Genomic DNA, 15980 nt, shown 5'->3' with positions numbered 1-15980 from the left:
ATTTCCTTTAGGATTGACTGATTTGACTGCCTTGCAGTCCAGCGGACTCGTAAGAGTCTTCTCCAGCACCACAGTTCGAAAGCATCAATTCTTCGGCGCTCAGCCTTCCTTATAGTCCAGCTCTCACAGCCATACATTACTATTGGGAAAATCATAGCTTTGATTATATGAACCTTTGTTGGCAAGGTGATGTCTCTGCTTCTTACTATGCTGTCTAGGTGTGTCATAGCTTTCCTCCCAAGGAGCAAGCGTCTTTTAATTTCATGGCTACAGTCACCGTCTGCGGTGATCTTGGAGCCCAAGAAAGTAAAATCTGTCACTGTTTCCATTTCTTCCCCTTCTATATGCCAGGAAGTGATGGGGCCAGATGCCATGATCTTCGTTTTGTTAATGTTGAGTTTCAAACCAGCCTTTGCACTCTCCACTTTCACCCTCAACAAGAGGCTCTTTAGATCCTCTTCGCTTTCTGACATTAGGGTGGTATCGTCTGCATATCAGAGGTTGTTGATAATTCTCCCGGCAATCTTAATCCCAACCTGTGATTCATCCAGCCCGGCGTTTCTCATGATGTACTCTGCATATAAGTTAAATAAGCAGGGCGACAATATACAGCCTTGTCGTACTCCTTTCCCAATTTGGAACCAATCGGTTGTTCCATGTCCGGTTCTTACTGTTGCTTCTTGACCCTCATACAGGTTTCTCAGGAGACAGGTAAGGTGGTCTGGTACTCCCATCTCTCTAAGAATTTGCCACAGTTTGTTGTGATCCACACAATCAAAGGCTTTAGCGTAGTCAGTGAAGCAGAAATAGATGTTTTTTCTGGAATTCTCTTGCTTTCTCCTTGATCCAGCAAATGTTGGCGATTTGATCTCTAGTTCCTCTGCCTCTTCGAAACCCAGCTTGTACTTCTGGTAGTTCTCGGTTCGCATACTGCTGAAGCCTAGCTTGTAGGATTTTGAGCATCACCTTGCTGGCATGGGAAATGAGTGCAATTGTGCGGTAGTTTGAACACTCTTTGGCATTGCCCTTCTTTGGAATTGGAATGTAAACTGACCTTTTCCAGTCTTGTGGCCACTGTTGAGTGTTCCAAATTTGTTGGCATATTGAGTGCAGCACTTTAACAGCATCATCTTTTAGGATTTTAAATAGCGCAGCTGGAATACTGTCATCTCCACTAGCTTTGTTGTTACTAATGCTTTCTAAGGCCCACTTGACTTCACTCTCTAGGATGTCCGGCTCAAGTTCAGTGACTGCACTATCATGGCTATCAGGGACATTAAGATCTTTCCTGTATAGTTCTTCTGTGTATTCTTTGCACCTCTTCTTAATCTCATCTGCTTCTGTTAGGTCCCTGCCTTCTTTGTCCTTTATCATGCCCATCTTTGAACAAAACATTCCCTTGAGATCTCTGATTTTCTTGAAAAGATCTCTAGTCTTTCCCATTCTATTGTTTTCCTGATTTCTTGGCATTGTTCATTTAAGAAGGCCTTCTTGTCTCTCCTTGCTATTCTCTGGAACTCTGCATTCAGTTGGATAGATCTTCCCCTTTCATCCTCGCTTTTCGCTTCCCTTCTTTCCTCAGCTACTTGTAAAGCCTCATCAGACAGCCACTTGGCTTTCTTGCATTTCTTTTTCTTTGGGACGGATTTCGTTGCTGCCTCCTGAACAATGTTACGGACCTCCGTACATAGTTCCTCAGGCACTCTGTCTATCTGGTCTAATCCCTTAAATCTATTCCTCACCTCCACTGTATATTCATAAGGGATATGATTTAGGTCATACCTGAATGGTTTAGTGGTTTTCCCTACGTTCTTCAATTTAAGCTGAAATTTTGCAATAAGAAGCTCATGATCTGAGTCACAGTCAGCTCCAGGTCTTGTTTTTACTGACTGTATAGAGCTTCTCCATCTTTGGCTGCAAAGGACATAATCAATCTGATTTCGATATTGACCATCTGGTGATGTCCATGTGTAGAGTTGTCTCTTGTGCTGTTGGAAAAGAGTGTTTGCTATGATCAGCGTGTTCTCTTGGCAAAATTCTATTAGCCTTTGTCCTGCTTCATTTTGTACACCAAGGCCATGCTTGCCTGTTATCCCGGTTATGTCTTGACTTCCTACTTTAGCATTCCAATCCCCTATGATGAAGAGGACATCTTTTTTTGGTGTTAGTTCTAGAAGGTGTTGTAGGTCTTCCCAGAACCGATCAACCTCAGCTTCTTCGGCATCAGTGGTTGGGGCATAGACTTGAATTACTGTGATGCTGAATGGTTTGAATTGGATTCATACTGAGATCATTCTATCGTTTCTGAGATTGTACCCCAGTACTGCTTTTCCCACCCTTTTGTTGACTATGAGTGCTACTCCATTTCTTCTAAGGGATTCTTGCCCACAGTAGTAGATATGATGGTCACCTGAATTAAATTTGTCCATGCCTGTCCATTTTAGTTCACTGATTCCCAAGATGTCAATGTTCAATCTTGCCATCTCATGTTTGACCACCTGTTTCATCATGTTTGATCAGCTTACCTTGATTCATTGATCTGACATTCCAGGTTCCTAAACAATATTGTTCTTTACAGCATCAGACTTTCTTTTCACCACCAGACACATCCACAGCTGAGTGTCCTTTCGGCTTTGGCCCAGCCGCTTCACTCTTTCTGGCGCTACTTGGAAATACCCTCTGCTCTTCCCCAGTAGTATATTAGACACCTTCCGACCTGAGGTGCTCATCTTCTGGCATCATATCTTTTAGCCTTGTGATACATTCCATGGGGTTTTCTTGGCAAGAATACTGGAGTGGGTTGCCATTTCCTTCTCCGGTGGACCACATTTTGTCAGAACTCTCTACCATGACCTGTCTGTCTTGGGTGGCCCTGCACGGCATAGCTTATGGCTTCACTGAGTTACGCAAGCCCCTTCGCCACAACAAGGCAGTGATCCATGAAGGGGATTTCCTGGTTATTCCATCTCAAAAAGATCCAGAACTAATGAACTATCTTTTGAACTCAGAATGTTATGCGATTAAAACAGCCACTAGATGGCGCTGTTTCACTGAGTTCTATGGAACCTTGAAAATTAAATGCTTCCCCTCTCAGCAGTCATGTGGTTCCTGTCTGGGAGCCCACTGTAAATGCAGAAAGGCTCCGGAATGGGAGGACTGTGGGATTTTTCTTTAGTGTAAAGGCAGCCCAGGACAGCCTCAAACTCCCCCATCTCATCCCACTTCTGAGATTACTCTCCTTCAGTGCATCCCTTGTCCCCACCCCCCACCCCCAAATCAGAAGATTCACATTTGGTAAAGACAGGCATTTCCCCCACGAACAATGAATGTAGATTTCAAATCATGGCGGATGGCAGATCACCTTGTTGTCTGTGTCTTTCTTGCCCACGGCAGACTGCAGAGCATGAAGGAGGGCGTCCACCAAGCCATCACACTCCCGGAGCCTCCTGCGTGCTTCAGCTCCATCCGAACTGACGTTCCTGTGAATGAGAGGTAAGGGACAGTTCACACCATAATCTTCACAGCAAATGAAGCAAGCTTCCCTTGTGCAGCCATTCCAGTAATTGAGAATCTAGTGATCCTGAATTAACCAACACGAAAAGGAGATTGTTTTGAGAGCCAGCGGAGTATGGTGGCTGAAGTGTTGTATGAGAAGTGGCCTTTCAACCTTAGCTCTGCCCTCGCACTTGGGGAAAACAAGTGTCCTCCCTACCTGTCACACTGGTACAATTGCTAACTGGTTGGGGAATGCTGGGAGTTATAGGGACTTTCTCTCTGCCTAAACATGCATAGGGTTGTTCCTTAATGCATTCAAGGTTGAACAGAGGGTTGTTGCACTACAGTTCCCATCACCCCTGCCCAATGGCCATGCTGGCTGGGGCTGGTGGGAGCTGGAGGCCCATGGGTTGTCCACCATGTCTAAGAGGCTTACTTAGACGTAGCCCTCATTGATTTCAATGGGACTTAATTCCAAAATACGTATAATTAGAATTGTGTCCAGAGTGGATATCAGCCCTTACAACACTGCTGTGAGGTAGACACTTGATGCTCCTGTTTTACAGTTGGGGAGACTGATCCTTGAGCAATCATGTCCTGTTTTAAGGCTAGCAATGAATCCAGGCCTGCATATTTGCCTACACATACTCTAACACTCATTCATAACAACAGCAGTAACAACAACAAACGACAATCCATCGCATATAGCTAACACACTTGTGTTCCATTGATTCTAATGAGATGCAAGGAGCGGTGAAATATGCCTCTTGATTATGGTCAATGCCCCTTTTCCCCACATAAAAATGGGTGTGTGTGTGTTACAGGGCTGTTTTTCCAGAAACTGTTGAACAGCCCTGGATCTAAACTGCAAGGTGAAGTGGGCTGTTAATGGTAAATCTTACGCAGCCCCATCCAGAGGCAGGGGGCATGCAGATTGTGGAATGTTGTGTGGTCCCATTTTTAATGGTTCTGGCCCTCAAGGTTGTGGGGGGGAACCCCATTTTGATCAAGAATGCAAAAGTAATAATATAGGGAGAGAAGGTAGGAAGAGGGCCAAGGGAACGGATGAACAATCAGGCAGTGCAGGAAGCAACGTTCTGAACCGATGGAATTGGCATTGAGACGAGAGCATTACAAGTGAACTAGTCCATCCTCTTTTTATTTTGCAAAACATCCATTTCCATGAGCCAACTGAACTCCTGGAATGATACTTGATACAAATACAACGTGGCTGACTTAACAAGGAGTTGTATGCTTTTCTGCTTGGAAGTCACATCCCAATGGGTAATGAGGTTTGCCTGGAATCCACCCCACCAATACCAGCCTCTTTTATTTGTATTTTTGCATTTCTTCAGGGGGCTCTCTCATTTCGGCATGCGGGCTGAGATGGAAATGTCTTCTAGATACATACATCAAAGGAAATAAACCACAGCGCTGCTTTGTATTTCTGTTTACTCTTTCGGCACAGAGCGCAGAAACTCACATTGTGCAGAAAAAGGCCCTTGCTATGTACTGGAAAATTCTGGAAAGACCAGCACTGTTATGCTGGAGCAGATTCCTTAACCTGGCACCCTCCATATGTCAGGGATGCTTTCACTTGGAGTCCTGCACTGAGCAGGGGTCTTATAGGCCCCTTCCAACCCCACTATTCTATGATCCTATGGTTCATGGAGCTCTTGTCAGGGGGCCCCTGCTGGGGCATGGGCCCTTGGCAGGTGCCCAACTAGGGACGGTGCGGGCGCCTGATTTGCCCAGTGGACACCCCTCTGCCCGTGCCCTGGAGCCATTCCTGCTGAGCCCCCGCCGCCACTCGCACCCCTCCACATGCTCCCTGAAGCCACTGGTGCTCATCTGGGAACCATCCTCAAGTGCTGTGATTGCCATTTTGTAAAGAACAAAACAGTGATCGTGACAGGTGCACATTAAGTTGTACACAGAATGGCGCCGTGAATGGCTCATATATGCGAGATTACAGGCCTAAATGGCCCATTTTAGACAGGGTGGGTCAGCTGGCATAGGGATGGGGGGCCGCCCCTATGCGCAACCATATCTACCCTTAACGCTGGCCTGTTTTCAATGTATCAGGAGGGAGTGTGTGAACCTCTGTACTAGGAGAAAAGTATAGCTGTGCTGGATCAAACCAAAGGCTTATCTTGCTTCCCACAGTTGCCAACCAGATGGCTCTGAGAAACCCACAAGCAAGACACTAGCCTGCAAGGAAGACTGTGCTGTCGCTCCCCAGAAACTGGTGTCTACAGCCATTATGAGGAGTAGCCACCGATAGCCTTATCCTCCATGAATTTGTCAAATCCCCATTTCAAGCCATCTCAGTTGGCGGATGTCTCTGGTGGAACGCAGAATTCCACAGGATGACTATTTCTGGGTGAAGAAGTGCTTCCTTTTTGTCTGCCCTAAATCTCCTGCCAATCCTCTTCATTCAAAACATCCAGATTCCAGGGACGCAGTGGTAAATTTTGAAGTTCAGAAACTCATCATGACAGTCCCCATAGCCTCACCCCCAAGGAAGGTCCAAAAATGCAGACAGCTGTGTTGATCCATAGCAACAAACCAGTTCTAGCAGTTTTCATCTCCAGTGTTTTTTAAAGCTTTGTTGTTGTTTATTCATTCAGTCCCTTCCGACTCTTCGTGACTTCATGGACTAGCCCACGCCAGAGCTTCCTGTCGGCCGTTGCCACCCCCAGCTCCCCCTAATTGCCACCCCAACATACTTCGCATTGCAACAGGAGACAATATATTGTTGCTGGGAAAATTCATTGCTGTGAAGACTGCAGCTAAGCTCAGAGGGAACAGAGAAGTCTGAGGGGGGTGGCTGATGTCATCAGCATCACTGCTAACAAAAACATTAGCGTCCCTGTGGGTCTTGGCTCCACTACACATCCAAAGACCTTGGAATGGTGAACAGCAGACAGGGTGAAGAATAAAAGCACCATTTGTTTGTTTGTTTGTTTGAGAAACAGAGTTCTGACAAAAACAAATTTAATAAGCCACAGCCAGTCACTCGATGAATGTTTCCTGAAATAACAATGTTTTCAGGAGGCGCCGAAAGCAACACAAGACAACTCCAAAGGCAGGGAATTCCACAGGAAGGGGACCACCACATTGAAGGCTCTTTTCCTGGTGGACTCCAATTGGGCCATGGGTCCATGTGGAACCACCAGGAGCAGGCCCTCTGATGACCTCAGTGACCGGGCAGGTTGGAAAGGGAGAAGGCGCTCTCCCAGGTATCTTGGTCCTAAGTTGTTTAGGGCTTTGTACGCTGGTACCCAAACCTTGAACCTGGCCTGGTAGCGATGAGGGTTCTAGTGATATGAGGAAAGGAGGGGAAAAAAGTCTCTTTCTGCACTTTCTCCACACTGCATAATTTTATAAACTTCACTCATGTCCCTCCTTACTTGCCTTTCCTCCCTAAACTTAACACACACACACACACACACCAGCTTCAAAGTCATAACCTTCAGGGGAGAGTTGCATTAGCATTCTTTTGTCAGGCTCTCAACTGCTCCTTCAAAGCGATCAAGCCAGCCAAGCTCACAACAGTATAACAAAGTGCAAGCTGTTGATTAATAAAGGGCAACTGGACACCCTCATTATGTCTGTCCCCAGTGCAGTCTGGCTCTGATGCAGTTTTGAATAGGTGGAAGGTGCAAAGAGGAAAAGCATAGCTAAGCAATTAATTAGAAAAGTCGAGCCTTTATATCATGGAAATTAGGAATCGAAATACTTGGATGACACCTTGAAGCAATGGCCGTAATAATTGTTGGAGCTCCGCCTTCCAGTAGCTTTTAATAAAAATGAGACATTTTTATTTAAAGCTTGAAGGATAACACAATTGCAATGAAAATGAACCCCTGGAGCAGCATGTATTTTTTTTTTTAACTTCTATTCTATGTTTTAGTTCTCCTTCATTCTGAAGCGCCCTTCCTTTAAAGGAAACCTGGCAGAATTTTAATGGGGAAATGATCGGATTACATCCCAAATACAATTCCCGCCTCACCAGTTTCCTGTCACCTATTCAGGACAGAATTTTAAGCAGACCGTTTAGGCTGCTACACTTGTAATAGCATCCGTTTTGCAGATATCAGTGCTCCAGAAAGGCAGAGGCAATACTGTTTTTTATTTTCTTGGATTAGTGAACATTAGTATTACAGTCCTGATCAGATGACAAGGGAGGACACACAGACAGGCCGCTAGCAGAACTCAGCAACAAGACACTGCTGTTCACATCTTACCCTCTGTCAACTGGACCAAACAGATTTTGTCCAGAGGGGACTGTCTAAGCAGAAACCATACTTTTTAAAAAGTCCTTGTACAGAGAATATTTAAGTCAGTGTTTCTGGAAAAAGTTGGTACATATAGGGATGGCTGGAACCCCCCACACCTGCTCGGTGCTTTGCCCGCCAAACCCTTGCTACTTACCCGACCCAGTGAGCAGCGAGGGGCAAGCCAATGGGGCTGTGTGTGGGGGGGGGGCTCAGCAGTGGTGCAGGGTGTCTATTTCCATGTGAGCCCCATTTTAAAGCAAGATGGAGACTCTGGATTTTCGTAGACCTACTGCAGCAAACAACCATGGCTGTGAAGGGCCATTCCAACTGTATTAGAGGCCTCTAATATGGCTGCAATGACCCTTCATGGCCACCATTGTGTGCAACGGTAGGTTGACAAAAAACACAGAGTCCCCATCTTACACTAAAATAGGGCTCGCATGGAGACTGGGTGGATGCTGTAAGTCCTGGCCTCTCATGGCAGTGGGCATTTGCAGAGACAGGTTTGGGGGCATGGATGGGGTGGGGGATTCAGTGGGCTCCTGGACCCAGTTGAGCACCCATGCCATCCCTAGGTACAAAACTGACATGGTCAGAAATGCTCATCCTGTAGCTATTGTTTTTCAAGATTTGCTCAGGCTCAGAAATTGTCATTACCTCCAGCCCCTGGATGTTCCAGTGCAGCAGAGGATTCTGATAGGAATGAGGCACAGGCTACCACCTTCGGGGTAGGGCAGTCAGAGCCTTATTCAGGGCCCTCCCAGCCAGAAAACACAGACTTGCCATCATCCTCTGGGGATCGAGTCCCCAGCAGAACCTCCACCTCCCCAGTATATTATATTGTGTAAGTCTCAAGCTACAAAATCAGGTAAAATGCATTTTAAGCCTACAGCAGGCTTCACTTGGCTTTAGCTCCCTGCTGAGACAACATCCTCCTATCATCCTAGTAGGAGAGTTCCAGCCAGCAGGTCCCACTTGGAGCTGTCCATAGTCCTGTTTTCTTCTTGCCTTGTTCTGAGTGCCATTGGATGCTACCAGCTTCCCCTGCAAGCCTCAAGGGACTACAGAACAGGACAGAAATATGGATATACACAATAACGCATGCGTGGGGGGCAAAACCTCATTTGGGGGGCAAAACCTCATTTGGATGGCAAAACCTATGCTTTTGGAGTCAAGAAGGCAAAAAGACCTATTACCAAACTGGAATCTTATTGCAGATTTCTAACAGATAAATGCACATGCATTAACTTTTGCCTCTTGCATTTATGCTCCATATTATGCAGCCACACAGGAGGGCTGTTCACACAGTCGCCTCGACATGCTTAGTCTGCATGGAGGGGGAGCGCACCAGCTTTGTATCAGTGTGCACAATATTTCCTGTTACCGGAACATGGGACCTTCTGCCTGCCATGTGCTCTCCCTCTGAGCTGTGGCCCCTCCCCTAAGAGCACAGGAAGCTGCCTTAGAACAGGTCAAACCCTTGGTCCATTTAGCCTAGTACGGTCGACACTGACCGGCAATGGCCCTCAGGCTTTCATGCAGAGAACAGTCCACCCCATCAGCTGCTACGTGATCCTTCCAACTGGAAATGCCAGGGATTAAACTTGGAACCTTCTGCATGCAAAGGAGGTGCTCTTCTCCTGAACTGGGTGCATACAAATGTGTGACAGAGTGTGCTGGCTCTTCTGCCACACAAATACATCCTGCAACATTTGCATCGCTAAAACAGGCATCCCTGGAATGTTGGCCTCTTAGTTTCCTACTTTGCCCTTAATGGTTGGACTGTCCCAGTAGCTGTGCACGCACCCTTAGTGTAAAGAAGATTTGAGTCCCGAGCACAGAGCTTTAGCGCCTCAGTAGACTGGAAAACTTTTGCATCTCTTCCAGCATCCTGCAATCCCGTGTCACCTTGGATTATGCAGCAAATGCCTCTGTTTAAGATTAGCAAAGAAAGATGGCACAAGGACAACAGGATTAAAAAAAAGAAAAAAAAAACAATCCCAAAAGCATAGCCAAATAAATTGATGGTCATTTGCAAAACCTCCAACTGAGGATTTTGCATCATGAAGGCTTCCTATGATTTCACCGCACACGCATGGAAGCTTGCATACTTTATTTTATTGGAAGTTTCTAGTTCTCATGGTTATACAGAAGAGGGGAACAATTCTAGAAGGCTGTGGCCTGGATTTAGAAACAGACCGTTCAGAAGTCAGAGTGAGCCTGAGAAGGGCTTTCAGTAACAGTGATTTGGATGGTGATCAGGATATGGCAGTCAGGAGAGCCCATGTGGTGTAGTGCTTAGAATGTTGGACTGGGACTTGTGAGATCCAGGTTCTGATGCCCACTCAGCCATGAAGCTCACTGGGTGACTTTGGGCCAGTCACTGACTCTCAGCCTAGCCTACCTCACAGGGTTGATGTGAGGATGATATGGAGAGGAAGAGGGAGGACCGTGCGAGCCGCCTTGAGTTCCTTGCGAGAGGAAAAGGGTGGGATATAAATGTGATGATGATGATGATAATAGTGACATAACAATAATAATAACGATATCCATAACACACACACCCGTCACCATTCCCTTTCCTTCTCCCCCCCTGACATCTGAAGATTCGTTTTTAAAAAATCTAATCCACTTGGAGAGTAGAATTATTTTCCTTCCTTCCTTCCTTCCTTCCTTCCTTCCTTCCTTCCTTCCTTCCTTCCTTCCAATACTTGTTGCACCCTGTATCTAAACCTATCTGCATACAACCAAAAGCTGGTTCAAACCCTGAAAGATCCATATCCTCTCCAATTAGTCTGACCAGATGTTAAGAGCTTCAGGAGAGGCCCTTCTTTCTCTCCTGCGAACATTTGAAGTGGGTTTGGTGGGAACTCAAGAGGGCCTTCTTGGGCTGCTCCCAAACTCTGGAACTCCTCGACAAGGGTGGCCCATTAAACCCCATTCTGTGATGACCTTCCCTCAGCAGGCAAAGACATTATTATTCAGACAGGCCTTTGGCTTCATAAGTTGACTGTTATGGTCCCTGTACATGTTGCAGTTTGGTCAACTCCCTGTTGTTTTTAATCGGTTTTATGGATTATTAATAATTTATTTATTTATTTTTACAGTATTTATATACCAGCCCACATCAAAGATTTTGGAGCAGTGGACAACAGATAAAATAATAGATACTGAAACAATTAAAATACTTTAAAAGAAACAGATTCCAAACTTAATAAACTGCAGCAGATCATGCAAGGAAGGCCTCTGGAAATGACAAGGTCTTCAGGAGGCGCCGAAAGCAACACAACGTTGGTGCCTGCCTGACCTTTAAAGGCAAGGAGTTCCATGGGAAGGGGGCCACCACACTGAAGGATCTTTTCCTGGTGGACTCCAACCAGGCCATAGGTCCATGTGGAACCACCAGGGACCTCGTTGTTTTACATAGTTGTTTTTATGTTTTGACAGATCTCTCATAGTTTATTTTGTATTTTGCTCATCTTAGCTGCCCTGAGCACCATTTGATGGAAAGGCAGGATACAAATTTAAGAAATAAATAGAACATTACTTTGTAGCTGCTGCTGCAGAGACAGGTTTACTGGCTCAAGAGAGGCCCCCAGTGTTGTTGGAAAGATCACTATTGTTTTCATGGTAAAGAAGGGAAACGGAGGCTGAAACATTTGGCCTCTCCCAAAGGCTGAATCCAGGCCATAAATGTGGAGGCGCCTTATACCAAGTCAGACCATTTAGTCCTCCTAAATCAAGGCTGGGCAACCTGTGGCCCTTCAGATGTTTTAGCCTACAATTCCCATCATTCCTCACCATTGGATATGCTTGCTAGGGTTGATGGGAGATGCAGGCCAAAACATCTGGAGGGCCATAAACTGCCTACCCTTCATCTAGGCTAATATTGTCTTCCTCTGGTTGGCAGCAGCTTCTCAGGCTGGAAACCTGAGGCAGGACTGGCCCTACCATGAGGCAAAGTGAGGCAGTTGCCTCAGGCAGCAGATTTGGAGTGTCACAAAAGGGCAGCAAATATGTATGTATGTACTGTATTTCTACTGCCAGGAGTGGGGAGAGACGCTTATGGGATTTTCTGCCTCATGTACCAAAATAACTTGGCTGGCTTTAAATACTGTGCACCTTACATGGGTAGCTGGGTGACGTGGTATTTGCTACTCTGCCTCAGGCAGCAAAATGTCTTGGCAAAGGCGAGTGAACCACGGCTCATCAACAACTTAAGTCGAATGCTGTCTTACTGGTTTACACCAGCTTGCTTGCTGGCACCACTTTTGCACCAAACACATCACCATCACTACAGAATATTCTGCCTGGATTCAGCCCCAAAGATCCGCTCCTCAGCCCCTTCCTCCATCCCCCTCAGCACATGTTTCCGGAGAGAACAAATGACCTCTATTTGCTCTGCAAGTCCCAAACTCCTTGCCAACCTGCAGGCAGGAATAATGCAAAGAAGATTTGAGCGGCTGTCGAAATCTACTTTCCTTAGGAAAACAAAGCAGAGGAGCCCTGAGTAAATGTTAAAGAAAAGTAAATTCCTAGCATTGGAGGAACTCATCAGATGGGGGAAGGTGATGTTAGCGCTGGGGAAGGGAGGGAGAGGGAGGAAGATGGAAGAGATGTTGGAAACCTGCTCTTGTTTTGGGGATGGATGCATGGATATCTGAAGAGGACTCACCATCACCTGCAATCCTCAAGCAACATGGACGTCCTTTGCCGGGGTGAACGAGCCAGGATCAGAACAGTTTACCCAAATGCGAACCTCAAGATTCAAGCCGGAGTGGGGAAGCTGTAGCCCTCCAGATGTTGTTCCACTCCAGCTCCCATCAGCCCCAGCTGGTGTAGTCAGTGGTTAGGGATGATGGGAGCTATAGTCCCACACCATCTGGAGCTGTGCAATGTAGTGCCTGTGAGCATCCATGTGCCCGCAGACACCTCTCTTGGCGCCTGCTAGGCTCCCTGCCCCTCCGGATTTTTATTTTATTTCTTATGATTTTTTAAAAATCACACTTAAAAAACAACAACTGGGAGGCCAGCATGCTGCAAAGCAAAATGCCACCCTCCAGTGCCATCTTCATTTAAGTTCGAAAGTGGGGTTTTGTGTTATGGAGTCAGACCATTCATCCTTGGAAAAGTTACTTTTCTTTTAGCCTCACCAGTTTGCCTTCTGGGAAATGAGTTCTTTGTGACTGGCCATGCCCTCCGTGGCAGCCATTTTGTGAGAGTAGCACAGTGTTCTTTCAAAATGGCAAATGTGCCCACTGATCCAAAAAGGGTTGTGGACCTCTGGGTTAACTTGTATAAGATGTGCCTGAGAAGACAGAGAAATATATGATTCGGCAATATTTTCCTGTATATTGATCAAGGTCAGTTGCATTTTTGAACAGTAAATGTGGCCATGTGTGGCAACGTAAAATGAAATGTTAAATTATAGGATTCATCTTCTCATCTGGTGTTTGGGGGTAAAACTGAGGAAGGTTGTGTTAAAACAAGGATGGTAAATGTTTATAATGTATGCAGTGGGGATATCTCTGCAAAAGATAACGCAATGGCAGTGCAGGAGGGGGGGGGTCGGTTCCTGGAAACCTACTTATCCTATGGCATTCTAGCTGCTGACTAGCAGCCATGGGGTTGCCCTCTCCATTAGTTAAACCTAATGGTCAGATCCAAAGTTTATCTTCCTCCGATGGAAGAAGCTTCCTCCATCAGAGAAAAATCCCTCCCAATGGTGGAAGGGAACCTTTGGATCTGGCCCAATGTACTAAGAAAGTAAATAGAAGTAAATATTTTCTGGGCATAAGCAAGATAAATTCTTTTGGCTGTGTAATATTTGACCAGATCTTATTTTTTAAAAACAACAACAATATTTTATTTATTTATATTTATGAATCACTTAGAGAATTTCTCCATTTTGACTATGTGTCAGAACTGCTATTTACTTGTACACACAAACCCCTTGCCAAAACCCCCACCCACCCTTTTCGTGGACAAACTGTTGCCCCCAAACTAAATGACTCAAATGCTTTGGGTGGAGCAAATCCATTTTTTAAAACAGCTATGCTTGTTTTTTACATCCATTTTATGGAAGGAAACATAATGAGTTGGTAGGTCAAGAAAACTGCCTAGAGAATTCTTGATGTGATTATATTAACCTCGCCCCACTGGGCCCGCTTTCCTGATGCATTTGTTCAAATCCTCGGGTAGTATCCACTATTAGTCCCACGCTGAGTAGACCCACTGAAATGAACTTAAGTTAAAGGTAAAGGTGTCCCCAACCAGTCGTGTCCGACTCTAGGGTTTGGTGCTCATCTCCATTTCTAAGCCGAAGAGCCAGCGCTGTCCGAAGACGCTTCCGTGGTCATGTGGCTGGCATGACTGAACACCGAGGTGCACGGAATGCTGTCACCTTTCCCACCAAAGCGGTGCCTATTTATCTACTTGCAATTTCTTGCTTTCGAACTGCTAGGTTGGCAGGAGCTGGGACCGAAGACGGGAACTCACTCGGTCACGCGGCACTCGGGTCTTGAACTGCTGTCCTGCCGACCTTCCGGTCTGCACTTCAGCGTCTTAACCACTAAGCCACCGCAGCCCCATGAACTTAAGTTAGTCATGACTAAAGTAAGTCCCAGTCATTTCAATGGGTCTACTCTGTGTAGAACTAACACTGGATACTACCCCCCGCTGCATCCTCCAGACTCTTATTAAACTTTGCAACTTGAAGCCTGGTCAGGGTGACCCATCATTGTGCATGGTGTGAAGTTTATTTTGAGCATTTCCATGATATGGTGAAAGCCCCCACATGGTAAATGCCACCTTCTGGGCATAACTCAATTTAAACGGGGGGTAGGGGCTTTGTCCCTTTGTTCAAGCAGAGAGAGGGCAGGACATTTTCACTTTTGGCTGAATAACAACGTAGCCTGATTACTGACATTCAGGGAGCAGGGAGGCTAAAAACAGAACAGACTGCACGAAGGTGTCTGCGATCAGAAACAGAAGCCTGGAAACAAAGCGGAATGGAAGCAGAGGAGGGAGACTCAGCGAGAAGGCAGGAGAGTGCAAGCCAACAGCAGAGGGGGCTCTGGTGTTAGGTAAGACTCCCTTTAAAGAACTGGAAGGGAAGCCAATCATCCTGAGAGCACAAGCCTAACAAGTTTACAGTGCAATCCTATACGTCTCTTTTCATATTTGTCTCGATTCAATGGGGAAAATCACAGAGGGAAAATCAGGGGAAAATCACAGAGTCTGAAAAGTCCTCAGGGATCATCTAGTCCAACCCCTGCCAATGCAGAACCCCACTGCTACAGCATCCCTGACAGATGCCCATCCTGCCTCTGCTGAAAAACCTTGAACAAACGAGAGTCCTCCACCTCCTGAGGCAGCTTGTTCCACTGTCAAGCAGCTCATACCATCAGGAAGTTCTTCCTAATGTTTAGTCAAAATCCCCTTTCTTGTAATTTGAATCTGTTGGGGCTCAGGTTTTATCCTCTGGAGCAAAAGAGAACAGATTTGCTTCATCGTCTATTTGACAGTCCTCTGAATATTTGAAGATGGCTACCGTATCTCTTCTTCATCGTCTCTCCTCCATGCTAAACATCCCCAACTTCTTCAGCCTTGTAGGACTTGGCCTCTAGGCCCTACAGCATCTTGTAACCAGGCACAGGATTGCAACCTTGGGCTGCATCACCAGTGTGTGGGAGCACTCACTCAGTGGCCCATCTGCTCCAGTGTTGTCTCCAGGATTCCCCCTCCATTTCTTCATCACCCTTGTCCTCAACTCTGCAGTGCTGCTCCACCAATATTCAATCCAATCCTCCCCGCCAACACACACACACACACACACACACACACAACATGTCACAGATGAATACCAGGACATGCTGGTTACACATCCATTTTCATACTCCTCCCCCAGTTTATTCCACTTCGGGGAAGGGCCAAAGCTCAGAAGTAGAGCCCCTGCTTTGCATGCAGAAGGTCCCAGGTTTGATCCCTGGCATCTCCAGGTTGGGCTGGGAAAAGTCCTGCCTGAAACCCTGGGGAGCCGCTGCCAGTCAGTGTTGACAATACTGGGCTAGATGGACCAAGGGTCCAACTCAGTATAAGGCAGCTTCCTATGTTCCTGTGGTCCCATTGCTGAAGAAGGCTCTACTTCACATCCTATATGTGTATTCATCTACCTTACAACTGCCCATCCTCTACTGATAT

The 15980-nt window shown here is 46.2% G+C and overlaps 1 protein-coding gene across 9 annotated transcripts in view; it reads right to left on the bottom strand.

The window, feature by feature from the left end:
- ARVCF (ARVCF delta catenin family member) overlaps positions 1–15980 on the bottom strand; it is a 641936-nt gene that overhangs the window by 90859 nt on the left and 535097 nt on the right. For all 9 annotated transcript variants that reach the window (XM_084820398.1, XM_084820396.1, XM_084820391.1 and 6 more), the window contains one exon: positions 3362–3479. In XM_084820398.1, coding sequence (XP_084676524.1) covers positions 3362–3479 — 118 coding nt within the window. The remainder of the gene's footprint in view (positions 1–3361; positions 3480–15980) is intronic.

This window comes from Heloderma suspectum, chromosome 13 (genome assembly GCF_057233095.1).
Source record: "Heloderma suspectum isolate Gila_16-S chromosome 13, 16-S_ref, whole genome shotgun sequence".
NCBI classification, from domain to species: domain Eukaryota; kingdom Metazoa; phylum Chordata; class Lepidosauria; order Squamata; family Helodermatidae; genus Heloderma; species Heloderma suspectum.
This window is presented reverse-complemented; position numbering and strand designations above follow the sequence as displayed.